The sequence below is a fragment of the Sciurus carolinensis genome, chromosome 2 (genome assembly GCF_902686445.1).
Source record: "Sciurus carolinensis chromosome 2, mSciCar1.2, whole genome shotgun sequence".
Lineage (NCBI taxonomy): Eukaryota > Metazoa > Chordata > Mammalia > Rodentia > Sciuridae > Sciurus > Sciurus carolinensis.
The window spans coordinates 148,013,188-148,028,422 of NC_062214.1; the positions used below are offsets into that span (position 1 = coordinate 148,013,188).

Sequence of the window (15,235 nt, forward strand, 5' to 3'; positions counted from 1 at the left end):
TCCACCTGCCTCAGCCTCCTGAACTGCTGGGATTAATGGGATGTGCCTTCATGCCCAGTCAAATACTTAGATTTTTATCGCTACTTTTATAGTTCTATATAGGCTCACCTATGTTTTATCTGTCTTAATTATCCAAAAATTTATTTAGCACTGCTCATCAAATAATCACTGAGTTGTGTCAAAAAGTTCTTGAACTGTTTTAATCTTGACTTTCTGAGTCTCCATTAATCTATCAAGGAAGGGCAATCCTATCTGTTCTGCATATGTATCGGGTTTGTTCACATGAGAAGAATATATTTGGAATCACAGTATACAGTATAGAGTGCTGTACATTAAGATTTATTAGGAATTACAATGTATTTTTAGCTCGTTTATTTTCTATTATATAATCATAAGGAAATTAATTATTTTAAAACTCTAAATTTGAAAGGGATTTCTTCCCCAATTTCTCCAGATAAGAGCATACTCCAGCCAATAGTTGGACTAGTTTTGTGAGACCCAAAAAGAAAGATCTAGTAAGTCACTGTTAGACTCCTGACTCATAGAAACTAAAAGATAATAAATTTTGTTGTTTTAAGATGTTAAATTCAGAGTAATTTATTATGCAAAAATTAGGAAGCAATATAGTACCCTCCATTTCATTGTATTTAACAATAAAATCTTTTAAGGGTCCATTATTAAATTTCTTTTTGTCCTATCTTTCAAAATTATTCTGACTCTAAATGTTCATGACTCCTGAAAAGGGGGTTTGACTATCAGTAATGATATGATGGTTGCAGAGATAAAACCATAGATCCAGGAATTTCCTTGATGATCTCAATTTGTCTTCATTGCAATGTTTTCAATTAAGGGGAACTTAAAATACAGAGAAGATAAAGTATGATTCAATCTTTTTATAATAAAATCTATACCCATTATTATTTCAGATAAAGCAATATGATTAAATTATGTCTAAAACTATTGGAAAGTACTCCCCAAAAGAGTGAGTATGATTTTACTTCTGCCTGCATTGTGGAAGTAATGGTTAGAACTTCAGTAGCCATTAGGACTAGGAGATGTGCCATTTATTGATGATGGTTAAGCTATGAGATGGAAGAGTCCTAATGTCTGCAGACTCTGTGGAACACAGTCATTATAATAGTCTCAGAAATGATACATTGGGACCTTAACCTGAGTGAAATAATTCTATGTCATATTTAAATTGTGATTACTTGGAATTTATAGATACTTCCAGATGCTCTGCAAATATTGATATATATAATTAATTTGTGCATCATAAAATAATGTTATCACAGTGTCTCTTCACCTGACTAAACCTCAACATAACCCTAGTAAAACCATATACAAAGGTCACCATAACTTTAGAATAAGAATACCCAAAGACCATATTTCAGTGTAAAATACTGTATGAACAAAGGCAGAGTCCAAAAATGTATAATGATTTTTTGGAAGCAACGAAATCAAATTTGAATTGAGTTTGGATTAACTAGTAAAACCAAGTGAGAGCTAATACAGTATATTTTCATTAAGATGAATGGACTGAAGACTTAAGACAATGAAAAATTTGCATATCAAAAATTTGCTATTGGCCTTGCTGAGTATGACTGCTTCTCATTTAAGGGTAAGATAGGTTTTCCAGGAGAATACAACCCAATAATATGGAAATTGAACTGAAAGACAAAGAAGTTGTAAGTTCAAAGACCAGATACAAGGCTATCATATCCCAGAAGAGAATATAAGACCTAAAAAGAGCAATAGCAATCAAAATGAAATAATTGCAAGATGTTTTTGAAAAAATGATGTTTGTCATTCTATTTCTGGTTTCTAATATAGTACTTCATACCTACTAGGAACCTGAAAATAGTTGTTAAATATTTCTCCAATTGTAAAACTTTCATCAGCTGAGATACAAGTACATAGAGGTTGTTTTCTACTTAATTATAATTTATGGTTCAAATAATAAAAAATTACAGAATATATATCAACTGTTGGAAAAGACACCATTCTTTAATATTTTTATTTTAAAAGAATCTAAAATTACCTCCACTGATCAAATTTGTAAATATTCTACAATTCTAAGTATATATAACTGTATGCATCCACTTTCTGGAAGTTAGAGGGACACTCCATTTTTACTTTATGGGCTATACAGGGATTGCAATTTTATTTTGTTCTTATTATCTTTGACCAATAATCTAGTGTAATAAATACCAATGCTCATATTGTCACAGGATAGTTTCTGCTTTTTATTTAAGTAACTCATCAAAAACCATAAAAAATTCTTTTTAACATCATTCATTGTTTTTTTCCAACTTTATCCTCTGACACATAAAAATTTTAACAGAAACATTATAAGAAGCAGTATGTGAAAGGGAAGAAATATAGAGAAAGACTGGTTAGTGGGAACACAATTAGAGTAATTTAGAACTGATTTCTCAATTGCTATATATTTAGGAATGTCAATTAGAACAATTTGAAAGGCATAATTTAAAACTTTATAAATCAATGTGGTATTTTATTGCAAATACCCTAGTTCTTCATGTTGAAAAAGAATGAAAGTTTATCTTCATCTTAATTTCTGGTACTGTCAATAGAATCTGCTCATAGATCCTCTCTCATTTGGTTTTGTACATAATCAATTTCTGAAAACTTCTTGTCTGCCCTGTTGTGCAATTGGTCTAACATTTCAATTCTGTGGCATCACTTGGGGTCTTTGCTAATGGGTAGCTTAAATCAATACAGTACTGATGCAGGTGGTCAGTGAAATGTCCCTGGTAGTTTTTCCTCACTGGGTTGTGCTCCTGCCTCTATAAGCTTGTTCCAATTATCTTTTCAGGAAACATGAAAAACCATGGCTTACATGTGTGCTGAGTTGTGAACCGTTGTGCCACCAAGGTTCAGTACTCTAGTTTGCTTAGGGCGACAGAGGGATGGATACTTGGTAAAGCAGTTCTATTCATCTGGTAGCATTTTAAAGGGAGGAGTTCTTTGAAACAGTGAGTTACAGTATCTACTAGATATCTAAGACTGACAAAAAAATTACCGCAAACTGGGTGGCTTAAAATATTATTTATTCACAGTTTTGGAGGACAGAAGTCTGAACCTAGGGTCTTGTTGGGCCCAACTTGCTACAGAGGTTCCAGAGTAGAATAAATTGTTGACTCTTCTAGCTGGAGGTGGTTGGGGGGGTTCTCTGAGCTACAGCTGCATCACTCATACTCACATTGACTCCTCCTCTTAGCTCTCCAGCTCCCTAGACCTCTCTCTTCTAAGGATACAAGTTACTGCACCAAAGCCCACCTAGAATATCAAGGAGACACTTCTTAAAATCCTTAACTTAGTCACACTGGACCATGTAATATGATATTCATGGATTCCTGGGATTAGGACATAGGCATATGTTTTGGGGGACATCAGTTAGCCCACTATGGAATACATGATTCATTTCCAACTTGGACTCTTCTTTCACCCTCACAGCATTTATCTCTATTCTTAATTAAAAAAAATATTTTGCAGACAGTTTTCTTTCATTCAATCAGTAAATCTTCTTTCCAGCCTTCATTCATTTAATCACCCCGGACTAGTGAGTTTTGTTTCGTTTTATTTTTTCTGGATCAAGCTATGTGCTACCATATTACATAGGATGATATTCAACCATGCCATATAAGGATAAACCTAGATATTTGAGAGTATTTAAGAAGTATTTTTTCAAAACATGAATATTGGACTATTTTTAACATGTCATAAAGTGAAATTTATGCTATAGCTGAAATTTGTTGTGATGGTACAGAATTATCAATTAAAATACAAAAGTTTCTTTTTGTGTTGTATGTAAACACATGTGGATAAATACTTGGGGATTCATAGGTTAATTCTAATAAATTGACATGTCACATTATTTTTAGAATTTGTAAAGTTTCTTCCAGAGGAGGACATAATAAATGACCTCTGCTTTCCTAGCATAGCACACAAAGTTTACTTAAACCATAGAAAATTGCTATAACATTACTATATAAAATGTAAAATAAATGCAAAAACACTATTTCATAGTATTATAGTTAGTATTCTCTAACATGATAGTGAACTAAAAATTATGCTGGTTACTAGCTTTTATTTTCATATTCTCCAAATATCTTGGCCTGCTTTCTTATTTTGCCTAGTAGGAAAATATTTTCACATCCCCTCTAATGTCTCAGTAAGCACAATCCCACTTTCTCACCTCCATACTCTGACACATCGCACACAAGATAAAAAAGGGAAAATGGGAATAAGTGTCTCAGTTTTCCTGGAAATTAAAATAAGTACAGATGTATTGCCTTGTTGTTCAACTCTGTATGTTCTGAAGTACACTGAGATCAAGTCTGCTTTTGGGTACCACACAACTTTCATGGTAAGTGAAGAAATGATCTTGAATTTGGTAAAAATAAAACTTTGTCTTCATTAATTTAGGTTTTAAGAAGTAAAAGGAATTATCTTCAAAAATCTGTTCTGTAGATAAAGCATAATTGCATCCTTGAATATTTTCTATTCCCTAGTTTCTGTGAGTTTCAAAGAGTTTTGAATTATGGAAATTCATAAGGAATACTATTTCTAATATATTTGGTAGAGGAAATAAAAACAGTCTTTCAAAGTTCTTTCTAGACACTCCAGAAACCAGGTTCTAAGAAATCATCTATTCCTATATATATTTTCCTGGATTATATTCAATTTGGAATTCAATTGTTTCCTTTTCTCTTTTTCAAAACAATATTTCATCATATGTGGAGCACTTGAAACAATAAGGTTGACCTGAAGATTGAAAAGTGCACACTGTAAACAAATTAATACATGGGGCTGCTCCTTCTCCCTCCATGAGGCAATGCAGAACAGGTTCATTCCTTTCTATAGTTATCAAATCTATTTGTGGCACCCCCATGGATTTGGAGTGGAAAAATGGAGCTTGGTGTTTCTTCTGATCTCAGCTTGTCTTCTAGTTCAAAATGAGAATTTGGATCACATAATAGAGAGCAAATAAAAATCTTGAAGAATAGCATGGACCTAAACCTTCTAGCCAAAAGGTTGAATTCAATGTCATCATAGAGTACTACAAAGTACGTAAGACCAAAATGTTGAAGAAAAGGAGTAGTTAATTTAAGGAGTATTTCTGTTTTGGAGGATTAATGAATAGAAAGAAAGATGCTCTATTTATATTACTATGTGAAAAAATGACTGCCTTTAAAAAATTCTTATTGTTATGGAAAATAATGCACAAAGAAGGATTAGAAGTAAACCAGGCCATTTAAAAAACCCACTGGGTAATAAACTACATTCTCTTTCCCTTGTAAATATTTCTAAATTAGAAGTTAGCTTATCAGGTAAACACCAATGTCCTAGGAACTTTTAGCTTTGGGTTAATAGTCTACTTTAAGAATCAAAATAGGAAAACCTTACAGTGAAATAAACCTTAATGAAAAGCACTGGGAAACCTACAGGTGGCAAGATGCAGCTTATGATATATTCATGTTCTTTGGTACATCGGGCACACTATCTCTCTAATAATTCATTTCATAAGGCAAAACTGGCTCAAGGCAAATTTATATTCAGAGAGTTATCTCACAAGTAATACCAACACAAAGAATTCATATGATTAGTGAAAAAGTTTTACGTCTGGAATATTTTAATCGTTTTTCACAATGTCCAGTTTCTTTGTTTACTGTCAAACACTAATATAACTAATGTTACTTAAGAACAAAATAACAATGAAAATGAGGATTTCTTTTAATATATGCTCAAATCCTGACTCAAAAACAACATTCACTTTAGTATATAGTTTATTAAAATAATTTTTAAAAGTATGGAAGACAATACAGAGGGAACAGGAAGAAGATAATGACATCAAAACTATCTGCCCTTCTTCCTAATTTATTACATACCAGATACAATGTATTGTTTTCCCTTTTTTTCACAATATTTGTGAAAAAATGCCAAGTCAAGGATAAAAATGAGAGTCATTCTACATTGAGAGATAATAAATAAATAAATAAGACACAAAATGTTCCTGCTATTAAGAAAATCACAGCAGATGTATGTTTACATTTTGCATTCTGAACTAAATAATGCTAGCTTGAAATTTACCACCTTATTACTAATATACTAAAAGTAATCAACTTCATCATTCACTTCATTTGAACTCCAATAAATTTCTATGTAATTTTATCAGCATACATACAATTTTAACTACTATGACAGATTTGCCTTAAAAATAAACTAGCAGAAGCTCTAACTAAAGAAATTCAACTGCTTATGATAAAACCGCTCATATAAAATGTTTTCATTCTTACAATAATATGGGCCTAAGATCTGTTGTTCTAAGAATATGAGATATATAAAAAGGAAAAACCTTTAGAATCCTACCTGTAACAAGAAAGCTGCATCTCCCGGCTCCAGCTTCATTTATGATGCTACAGTTATAAACCCCATAGTTTTCATTGGAAAGACTCTTCACTGGGTACTCTGTATACTCCTGAGAGTCAAACTGGCCCGTCCGTAATAACTTATTGCCTAAGCGCCATTCATAGGTCAGCACCCGGATTGGATAGGCTCTCAGTACCCTGCAGCTCATAGTGACACTTCGGTCCTGTCCTTGCCGGATTTCCAGAAATGCTGGTTCCACAGCAGGGGGATCTGTAGAAAAGATAAATTAAAATAGATGAATGAGGAGGCTTGCAATAAGCTATTCATATTGGCTATCCTTATTATGAGGAGCTATTCTTAATATATTCCACAAAGAAGGAGGATAAGAGGTGGGTGGAGAACATATTTAGGTCCAGGAATTTCAGCTTGGGCTGGGAAATGTGATTTGCTGGGTGTGGGCAGTGAATAAGCCTCATTGCTTTGAAAAAACATTTGCAGGTGAAACAAGCAGAGCTATTTTTTTTTTCTTTAAGTTTCCTAGAAAAAAAAAAAAAATTGTCATGACTCTTTGTTTATACTGCCCACCACAAAATGTTGTTCTTGATGTGAAATGAAGAATAAACTGGGGCTTCAAACTGGTATGAGCATTTAAAGCAGATAATAGTGTTGGTTCAATTTAGTGAATTCTAATTATTCCCCTGCACAGTCCATGGGCTTCTGGATGCTCATTATTTAATAAATACAATTATTTAAATTTATTTTCTAAGTTATTTGTTCTGATCTTATTTGACAGCAAGTCATAATATTCATGTGTAAATCTTAAGCAAACTGCAAATTTTATCACAGGTGGAGGTGATTTTCAGCCCATTGCAATGGCTTATTTATCTGGCATAATTGTGATTTTTTTCCAAGTAATTAAAATTTGCTATTTAAGGTACATAACCTATTGTTTTTTGATACAAAGATTTCCAATATTTAAATTACATCCACTTAAAGTATACAAAATACACTTCTTTCATTAAAGTACAAAAAGTACAGTCCTTGTGTTAAGACTCTCAGTTGTCATAATAAATTAAACTTATTTCCTGAGCTCTAATGATGTGATTCATTCATTTTAACAAACTCTGTGCAACCACTAAGCGCTACATTTCACAACAAAATCCCCTCCTTAATTAGATGTGCATGGCTCCCCATGAGTTACATAGCATAAAATGTGTACAACTGTATTCAATAGTCCTTACTTCAAAATGCTGAAAGGTTTTAAGACTACAACTCTGAGTACCTAGCATAATATTCTTTACATGTTATTTCATCTTTTTTTGTTTGTTTGTTTTAAATAATATTGGTATCACTTCTCATTATCCATCTTGGACTTATCCTTCTTTCTGTAAATGCTTTTATGATACCTCATTCATCACAATATTAGCCATTCACTCAATTTTTTTCTTTAAGCCCTTTCTCAAAAAGTACCAAGAATTTTTTTTTTAATATGCAAGGAAAAACAAAAACAAACAAAAAACTCCTACCTTCGTGTACTTCATGGTATAACACAGAAGAAGGCAGACGTGTAAAAAACTTACACAATTGAATTATGAAAATAATTTCAGGTAGCAAGTAATGAAGAAGTGAATGACTAAACAAACAATTTCAAGAAAAGGGATATTCAAGCTGCATCTTCCAGATCCACAGGAAATAGTCAAACAGGTACTCAGTAAGAGGGCAGTCCAGGTAGAGAAGTTAGGTGGAGGGGAGGGGACTTTCAGAAAAATGCAAGTGAATTAGCATAGCCCTTGTATAAAAGACAAAGAGGGTTTGGGAGGAATAAACAAGGAAAGGCAGAAAGTCTATTTAAGGATACTTGGGTGTCATGCTGTGGAGTTTTGAGTTTTATCCTGTTGGTATTGATGAAAATGTTTTTTTTTAATTTAGTAAAGGATTTATGTGATCAAATTATTATCACTGTCGTGTTAGTCAACGTTTTATCCCTGCAATCAAAATACCTGACTGAAGCCACTTAATGAAGAAAAGATTTATTTTGGCTCACAGTTTCACTGGTTTCATTCCATGATTGGCAGACATTAAGGCAAAAACATCATGGTGGAAGGGTATAGTGGAGAAAAGAGAGGACAGAAAGAGAAAGAGAGAGGAGGGGGGACAGGGACAGATATAGTTCAAGGCTATACCCCCAATGACCTATTTCCTCCAGCCACATGACACCTGCCTATGGTTGCCACTCAATAGTTAATTCAAATTATAAATCCATTGAATTAATTCACAGATGGGACTACCGTCTTTATAATCTAAACATTCGCCTCTGAACACTACTGAGTTACCTAACACACAATCTTTTGGGGGGCCCTTCCAGATTCAAACCACATTGTTGTTGTTGTTATTGTTAACTTTTATTATTACTTTAGGAAGAATGCTGTAGCAGATAGGAACAACATAAACCACAGAGAGAAGAGAAAAATAGAAGAGAAAATGCCATCTTTGGTGAAAGCCTGAACTAAGGTGAAGTCAGCGGGACAATAAAGATACCTTCGGCAAAGAGGTAGACAATGCAGTCAGTAGATAATGCTTTCCCAGGAAGAGTGGGGAAAAGGACAGCAATTTGGAGTATGGTGGACATGTTGATTCTGTGCACATGAATCACACAGTAGGAAAACCCAGTAGCAAAGAGTTGCTTCATTTTCAAACATTCAGGTCATGTTTGATTATCTTTTTCCTTTTAATTTTTATTTAACTGAATTTGGTCAGAAAGAAGAAGTCCACATATTTTCAGTCTTCCAAATTTGTTGACATTTGCTATATGGGCCAATATATGATAGATTTTGTCCCCAGTATGAATACAAAAATGAAATAGCATCAGTTTTGGAATGTGACTAGGATTTTGGGGGTCAAATCTGATAACCAAATAATTCAGATAATCTATACAGGTGTTCATTTATGCCTACTTATTCTATGTTGGATTAAGACAGATGAATGTGTTAAAATATTCCAATAGGGTACTAGTTATTTTAAAATTTCTTCTTGTAGTTCCATATCTTTGTTGCTTTATCTATTTCTAGGTTATTATTATAGACATGTAAATTTAAAATTAAATGAATTGAAGCTTTTATCACTATAAACTAATCTTTGTTCTTTAAATAAAAGTCTATTTTGCCTAATTTTAGTACAGCTGCTCATGCATTAATTTAATTAGTATTATTTTTTCCATGCTTTCATTCTTATTCCCTTGATATCTTTATATATTACAAGCATCTCTTCTGAACAGAATGTGCTTGTGTTATTATTTCAAGAGAATATTACAATCATTTATTTTTATCCACAGCACTTAGCATTTATACTTACATTTATTGTAATAATGGATATATCAGATACAAATATATCTTCTGATTTTATACTTTCTATTTTTTTTTCTGATTTTATCTTTTCATTGCCTTCTTTTAGATTGACAGATTACATTATTATCCCAACTTCTTTCTTACTACTATGTGATAATTTATCTACTGTTTCTATTATGGTAATTGTTCTAAAGATTGCAAAATGCATATACAATTTTCTAAAAACTTCAGTGGATACTCTTACCATGCTCTTGTTCAAAACAATCTGAGGATACTTTGCTCCTTTGATGTCCATCCTGAGGTAAGTTACGTGGTCATAGCTTTTGATTCTCTACTGATTTTTAAAATTCCTATTATACATTATCATTTTCTACCTGAAATATTTAAATTTATCCAGTTATATGCTAGTTTATTTGCTTTTCATTCCTTCTTTCATTATAGATGTTCCATCTGTGGTCACTCTCCTTATATCTGATGTAATCATTTAGAAATCTCTACCATATCTTTAGTGAACTCTCTGATTTAATTTCTAAAAAATAAATTTTAATTTTATTATTAAAAAATTTCCCCAGGCACATAATGTCATAGGTCAGCATTCATTTTCTTTAAGCACATCAATATATAATCCGTCTTCAGAAGACCTTGTTTCTATAGAGGGATTGGCCCAAATTCTTACATTCTGAAGTACAAATATTTTTCCCTTTAAGTTACTTTCAAAATCTCTTTGTTTTTGATATTTCATAACTAGCATACAATAATTTTAGGTATAATTTTCTTTTTATTTATGGGTTTGAGATGTGCTGGGCTTCTTAAATCTACTTATTTAAATTTGGTATCTTTTGGAGAAACTATAAAATTCTCATCATTAGCTCTTCAAACAACATCTCAGTTGCCTTCTTTAAAACCCTATTTGATCTTTTTGTTTGATCCTTTTTATCTTCCATAATTTTTAACCTCTCTTCCAAATTTTTCACTTCTGTTTGCCCTGTACTAAATTGTTAATAAATTCTTCTACACTGATTCATTCATTTTTTTTTTTCTTTTTGTCCTGGGATTTGAACCCAGGGGAGCTATACCACTGAACTATATCCCTAGTCCTTTGTACTCTTTATTCTGGGACAGGGTCTCACTAACTTGCTGAGGCTGGCCTCCAACTTGTGATCCTCTGGCCTCAGCCTTCTGAGTCATTGGAATGAAAGGTATGCACTGTCACATCCAGCAGTTCATTAATTCTTTCTGCAACTCTGTTTAACCTGCTTAAGTCATTGTGTTTTTAATTCCAATAACATAGACTTAATTAATAAATTTTCTGTGTAGTTCTTTTGTACACCTGCTATATCTCTTTTCTAAATGTCCTCATTCTCTGCAAATGTAGTCAAATGTAGTTTGTTTATGTTGTTAAACAAAGTTGTTGTTTTATACTGTGTGATAATGTCAAATGAAATTTGAGAGTGTTTTCCTACTAGTTTTCTCTCAGAGTTCATGGCTTCTGTGTGTCCTTGGTTAATTTTTGACTCTTTGCTGCTTATTGTCCTTAAACTTTGATGCTCAAAATGATGGTTTCTTCTTCCTCCAGAAGATTTGCTTCCATAGGCAACTATTAGCATTGCTGTCTAGGATCACATTAATCTAAATTTCTGACTTGAAGTTTTTTATGCATTCAAATGACATGAATTTGAGTTGAAAATACACATAAGTGCCAGTTAGTAACTATAATTTCATGTATGAATTTCCATGTCATTGTCAACCTGGTCACAATAAACTTGCAAGTGTCTTCACTTGCTTGAGAGTGGGAATGTGTAGACTGGGTTTACTTCAGCTTTTCTCTTGCTACGTAGATGCCACCTTTTGCATTCCAACTGCTTGGGAAAAGGGCTCTAGCAATAGGATCCTCCCAACAGTGAATACTCTGGGTTAATTTGTGTCCAGAGATGTCATAAAAATACAACCTAAAATAATCCCATGTCTGCAAATACACTTAGGGCCAAAGTAGCATCATTGTACTGCTTTACATGAATTTAACAAGTTTTTTTTTAAATAAACATTATAATGATTTAAATAATATTTACAAAAATATTCCCAGCATTCTCATTTGTTTCTCTTGGAAAGACTTTATAGAATAACTTGTTTTTTATATGCTCACAAACACATCTTAGGCAAGTGGAAATATGGACCTAGAAATATGGATCATAAGGAAAGGCTTATTGCAAGTAAGAGTTTTGTTGAGATAGCTTAGAATGAGCATAAACACAAATGCCAAATTTGGATTTGCTTATGCAGTTAGAGTAAAATATAAGCTATTAATGGAGGATAAATATAAATAATCAGAGAGAAATGGGGATCCAGAGAGGCATGTTATAAAAATTAAAGAAGATACATATTTCAAAGATCATGCAGTGATCTAACATGTTAGATTCAGCAAGAAACAAATTAAGAACAAAAATATCTGATATATACATTTTTGATAAGTTGGATACCAAAATTAACTATATTGAAAGCATTTTCTGTGAAGCATATATAATATTGCTATATAGGTTTGGGGCATGTGAGGATGAACAATAGAGTTAAGTAATAACAACTGCTTATGCAAGAACACTATAATTAGAAAACAGTTATTTCTATTGATTCTATCTTTAAAATATGTGAAAAGTTCCTTTATCTCTCTCCATCACTACTGCCACTACAGCTGTCTATCACATAGACTACTATAGATTTTCTGTAATACCCTACTGAATGTTTTTGTTGTTGTTGTTTGATTTTGTTTTTCTCTTGAGACAGGATCTCTCATGTTGGCCAGGCTGGCTTTGAACTCCTGAGCTTCAGCAATCCTCCTGTCTAAAGCTTCCTGAATAGCTGGACAACAGGTGTGTGCCATCACACTCAGCTCTTACAATAGCCTTCTAAAAGGCCAACGAGTTCCTCTTTGGCCTCTTCTTAATTTTAGAGTAGGTGTTATGGTTTAGGTATTAGGTGTCCTCCCTAAAGCTCATGTGTGAGACAATGCAAGAACATTCAGAAGTGAAATGATCTGATTATGAGAACCTTAACCCAATCAGTGAATTTGATTTCTTGTAGGATAACTTGAATGATAGTTGAAAACAGCTAGGGTGTGGCTGGATGAAGTGGGCATTGGGTATGTGGCTTTGAGGTATATATTTTGTATCTAACCAGTGGAGTCTTGCTTTCTGCTTTCTGCTCATCATGTGAGCCTCTTCTCTCTAGCTCGCTCTTCTACTATAATGTTCTGTCTCACCTCAGGCCCTGAGGAATGGAGCTGGTGGTCCATGGACTGAGACCTTTGAAACCAGGAACCCAAATAAACTGTTCCTCCTCTAAAATTGTTCTGGCCACATCTTTTAGTCAGCAAGAAAACTGACTAAAACAGTAGGATGATGTCCTTTCAAAAGAGAAATCTTCTCAAGATATTTTCTTTCTCAAGACACTCTATTGATTCACCCCTGCTTGTTAATCAGATCTAGAAAAACATAAATTCTGACCCTGGCCATATTCTCAACTATTATCATGTTGATCACTATATTCCAAACACATAGGCTTTCTTCCTGCACTACACAACAAGCTCTTTCAGAACTCTAAACCTTTGACTTTCTTTTTTCTGCCTAAGATGTCCTTCCCTTTGCTCTTCAATGGCTGGCTCATTCTTATTTCTCTGGTTTTATCTCTTTAGAAAGCCCATCTCTAATGAAGAGTTAGGAAAGCATCTCTCCTTCAGTGAAAAGTTACAAATCACTGTACTTATTCCTGAATATAATTTCCATTGGTTCATATCTTGTTTTATGATCTCCACTATGGAACAACTAAATTTCCTCATTCATTGCTTCAGTCCATAAATACATCAGGGTACCTGGTATTATAATTGATGCAAACCATTATTGATTGAATAAACAAATGCATGAATGATATTGGAGTAAGGATGTCCAGAATATCTTCAAAGTTCCTCCTATGGAGACATGAGGTATATGTTCACTTTATTAAATCTGAATGGGGTCTGTGAGTTCATTGACCAGAATATGGCAGAAGTGTGGCTGTACCAATTTCTGAGCCCAGGACAGCAGAGACTGGTAGTTTCATTTCCTAGCTTTTGAAACACCCACTCAAGAAAGCCTGAACCCTGTTCATAAACCTAATTATACTATTGGTGAGATCATGAGAGGTGAACCTGACATTATATAGAGAAGAAAAAAGCAGGGTTAAGTTCAGCTTTCCAGTTACCCCCACTCTCATTCCAGATGTGTGAAACCATTTTGACCTTTCCAGGCCAAACCAGTCACCCGCTAAATACCACCAAGTGATCCAGATAATACCATGGTCTATGTGAAGCAGAAGAGCAGCCCAGGCACTCTGCTGAAATGTTTGACTCACTAGATATAGGAGAATCAGATATTTAAAAACTGTGTTTTTAAGCTTCTAGAATTGGAATTGTTTGTTATATAGCAAGAAATAGTTGAAACATGTGTTGTCTATACATCAAAAAGCAGTGGTTTGATATTATGGGTACAGATTCAGTATAGTGAGGTAAAAGTACAAGATTTTGAGACATTGAGAAGCATAGTTTAGGTAATAAAATGAGCAGGTTCTGGAAGGAAATGAATTTAGAACAAAACTAATGGGGTAAGTCAGACTAAATCAATGGGAAAACTTGAAAACTGGAAAAGCAAGTACACTTAGTGTAACAGTCAGAAAGTTTCCTTCAATGAACAGGTTTTGTTGCAATTTTCTATTTCAGAGGTAGAGAAATTTTGAGTAATTACAAGATCAAAGATATGGCCATTGGAATGAAATGCTAATGTGGAGTGAAGATTAGTGATAATGGAGTTAAATGCAAATAAGCTAAGTGAATCACATTTGCTCTCAAGTTATATTTATATTTATAGTAAAACTAAAAGTGTTTTCAACTGCTTATCTTTCTTCTGATTTTTTTAAGTGGCACTATAATAAGTTTTACAGGGATATATCCTAAAATATATATTTACTATTTCAATGGATGATATTCTGTGAGAATTCTTTGAATGTATTTGACCTATTGGATTATTTCAAACAGTGATTTTTTAGACACTATCTAATGAATATGTCATTTGTCCACACCAATTATTAATGACCATAAGGATATCCAATAGCATTCAGTTAAAATTCTTCAAACACAGTGTATTTGCAAAAAGTCTAATGGAATCAGAGTTGGAAAACATACCTAAATTAAAGTAATCATTAATTCTATTTAAAAGGCTGTCCAAACTATTTGGATTTCAGGGTTTTCCTAATCTCAAAAAGGCTAGAGGATGTGAAACTGAGTGCACTTATTATAGTCCAATCAAGTCTGCCTATGGAAAATTTCTCCCGATGTAAGGTTCACTTTTAGCATGCTGGTTATTAACGAGCTCAGCATTTCATTTTTTGAAATATCCAGTGAGAAGGATCGACCTTTCCAGTCATGATTAAGGGTGTAATGTGAACACTTTGGATTATGATGAAAGAAAACTCCA

General features: G+C 33.2%; 1 protein-coding gene across 1 annotated transcript in view; it reads right to left on the reverse strand.

Moving 5' to 3' along the window:
- Positions 1-15,235, reverse strand: part of Mdga2 (MAM domain containing glycosylphosphatidylinositol anchor 2) — a 757,479-nt gene that overhangs the window by 111,597 nt on the left and 630,647 nt on the right. The window contains exon 9 of the mRNA XM_047541595.1: positions 6,394-6,663. Within this exon, the coding sequence (XP_047397551.1) occupies positions 6,394-6,663 (270 nt within the window). The remainder of the gene's footprint in view (positions 1-6,393; positions 6,664-15,235) is intronic.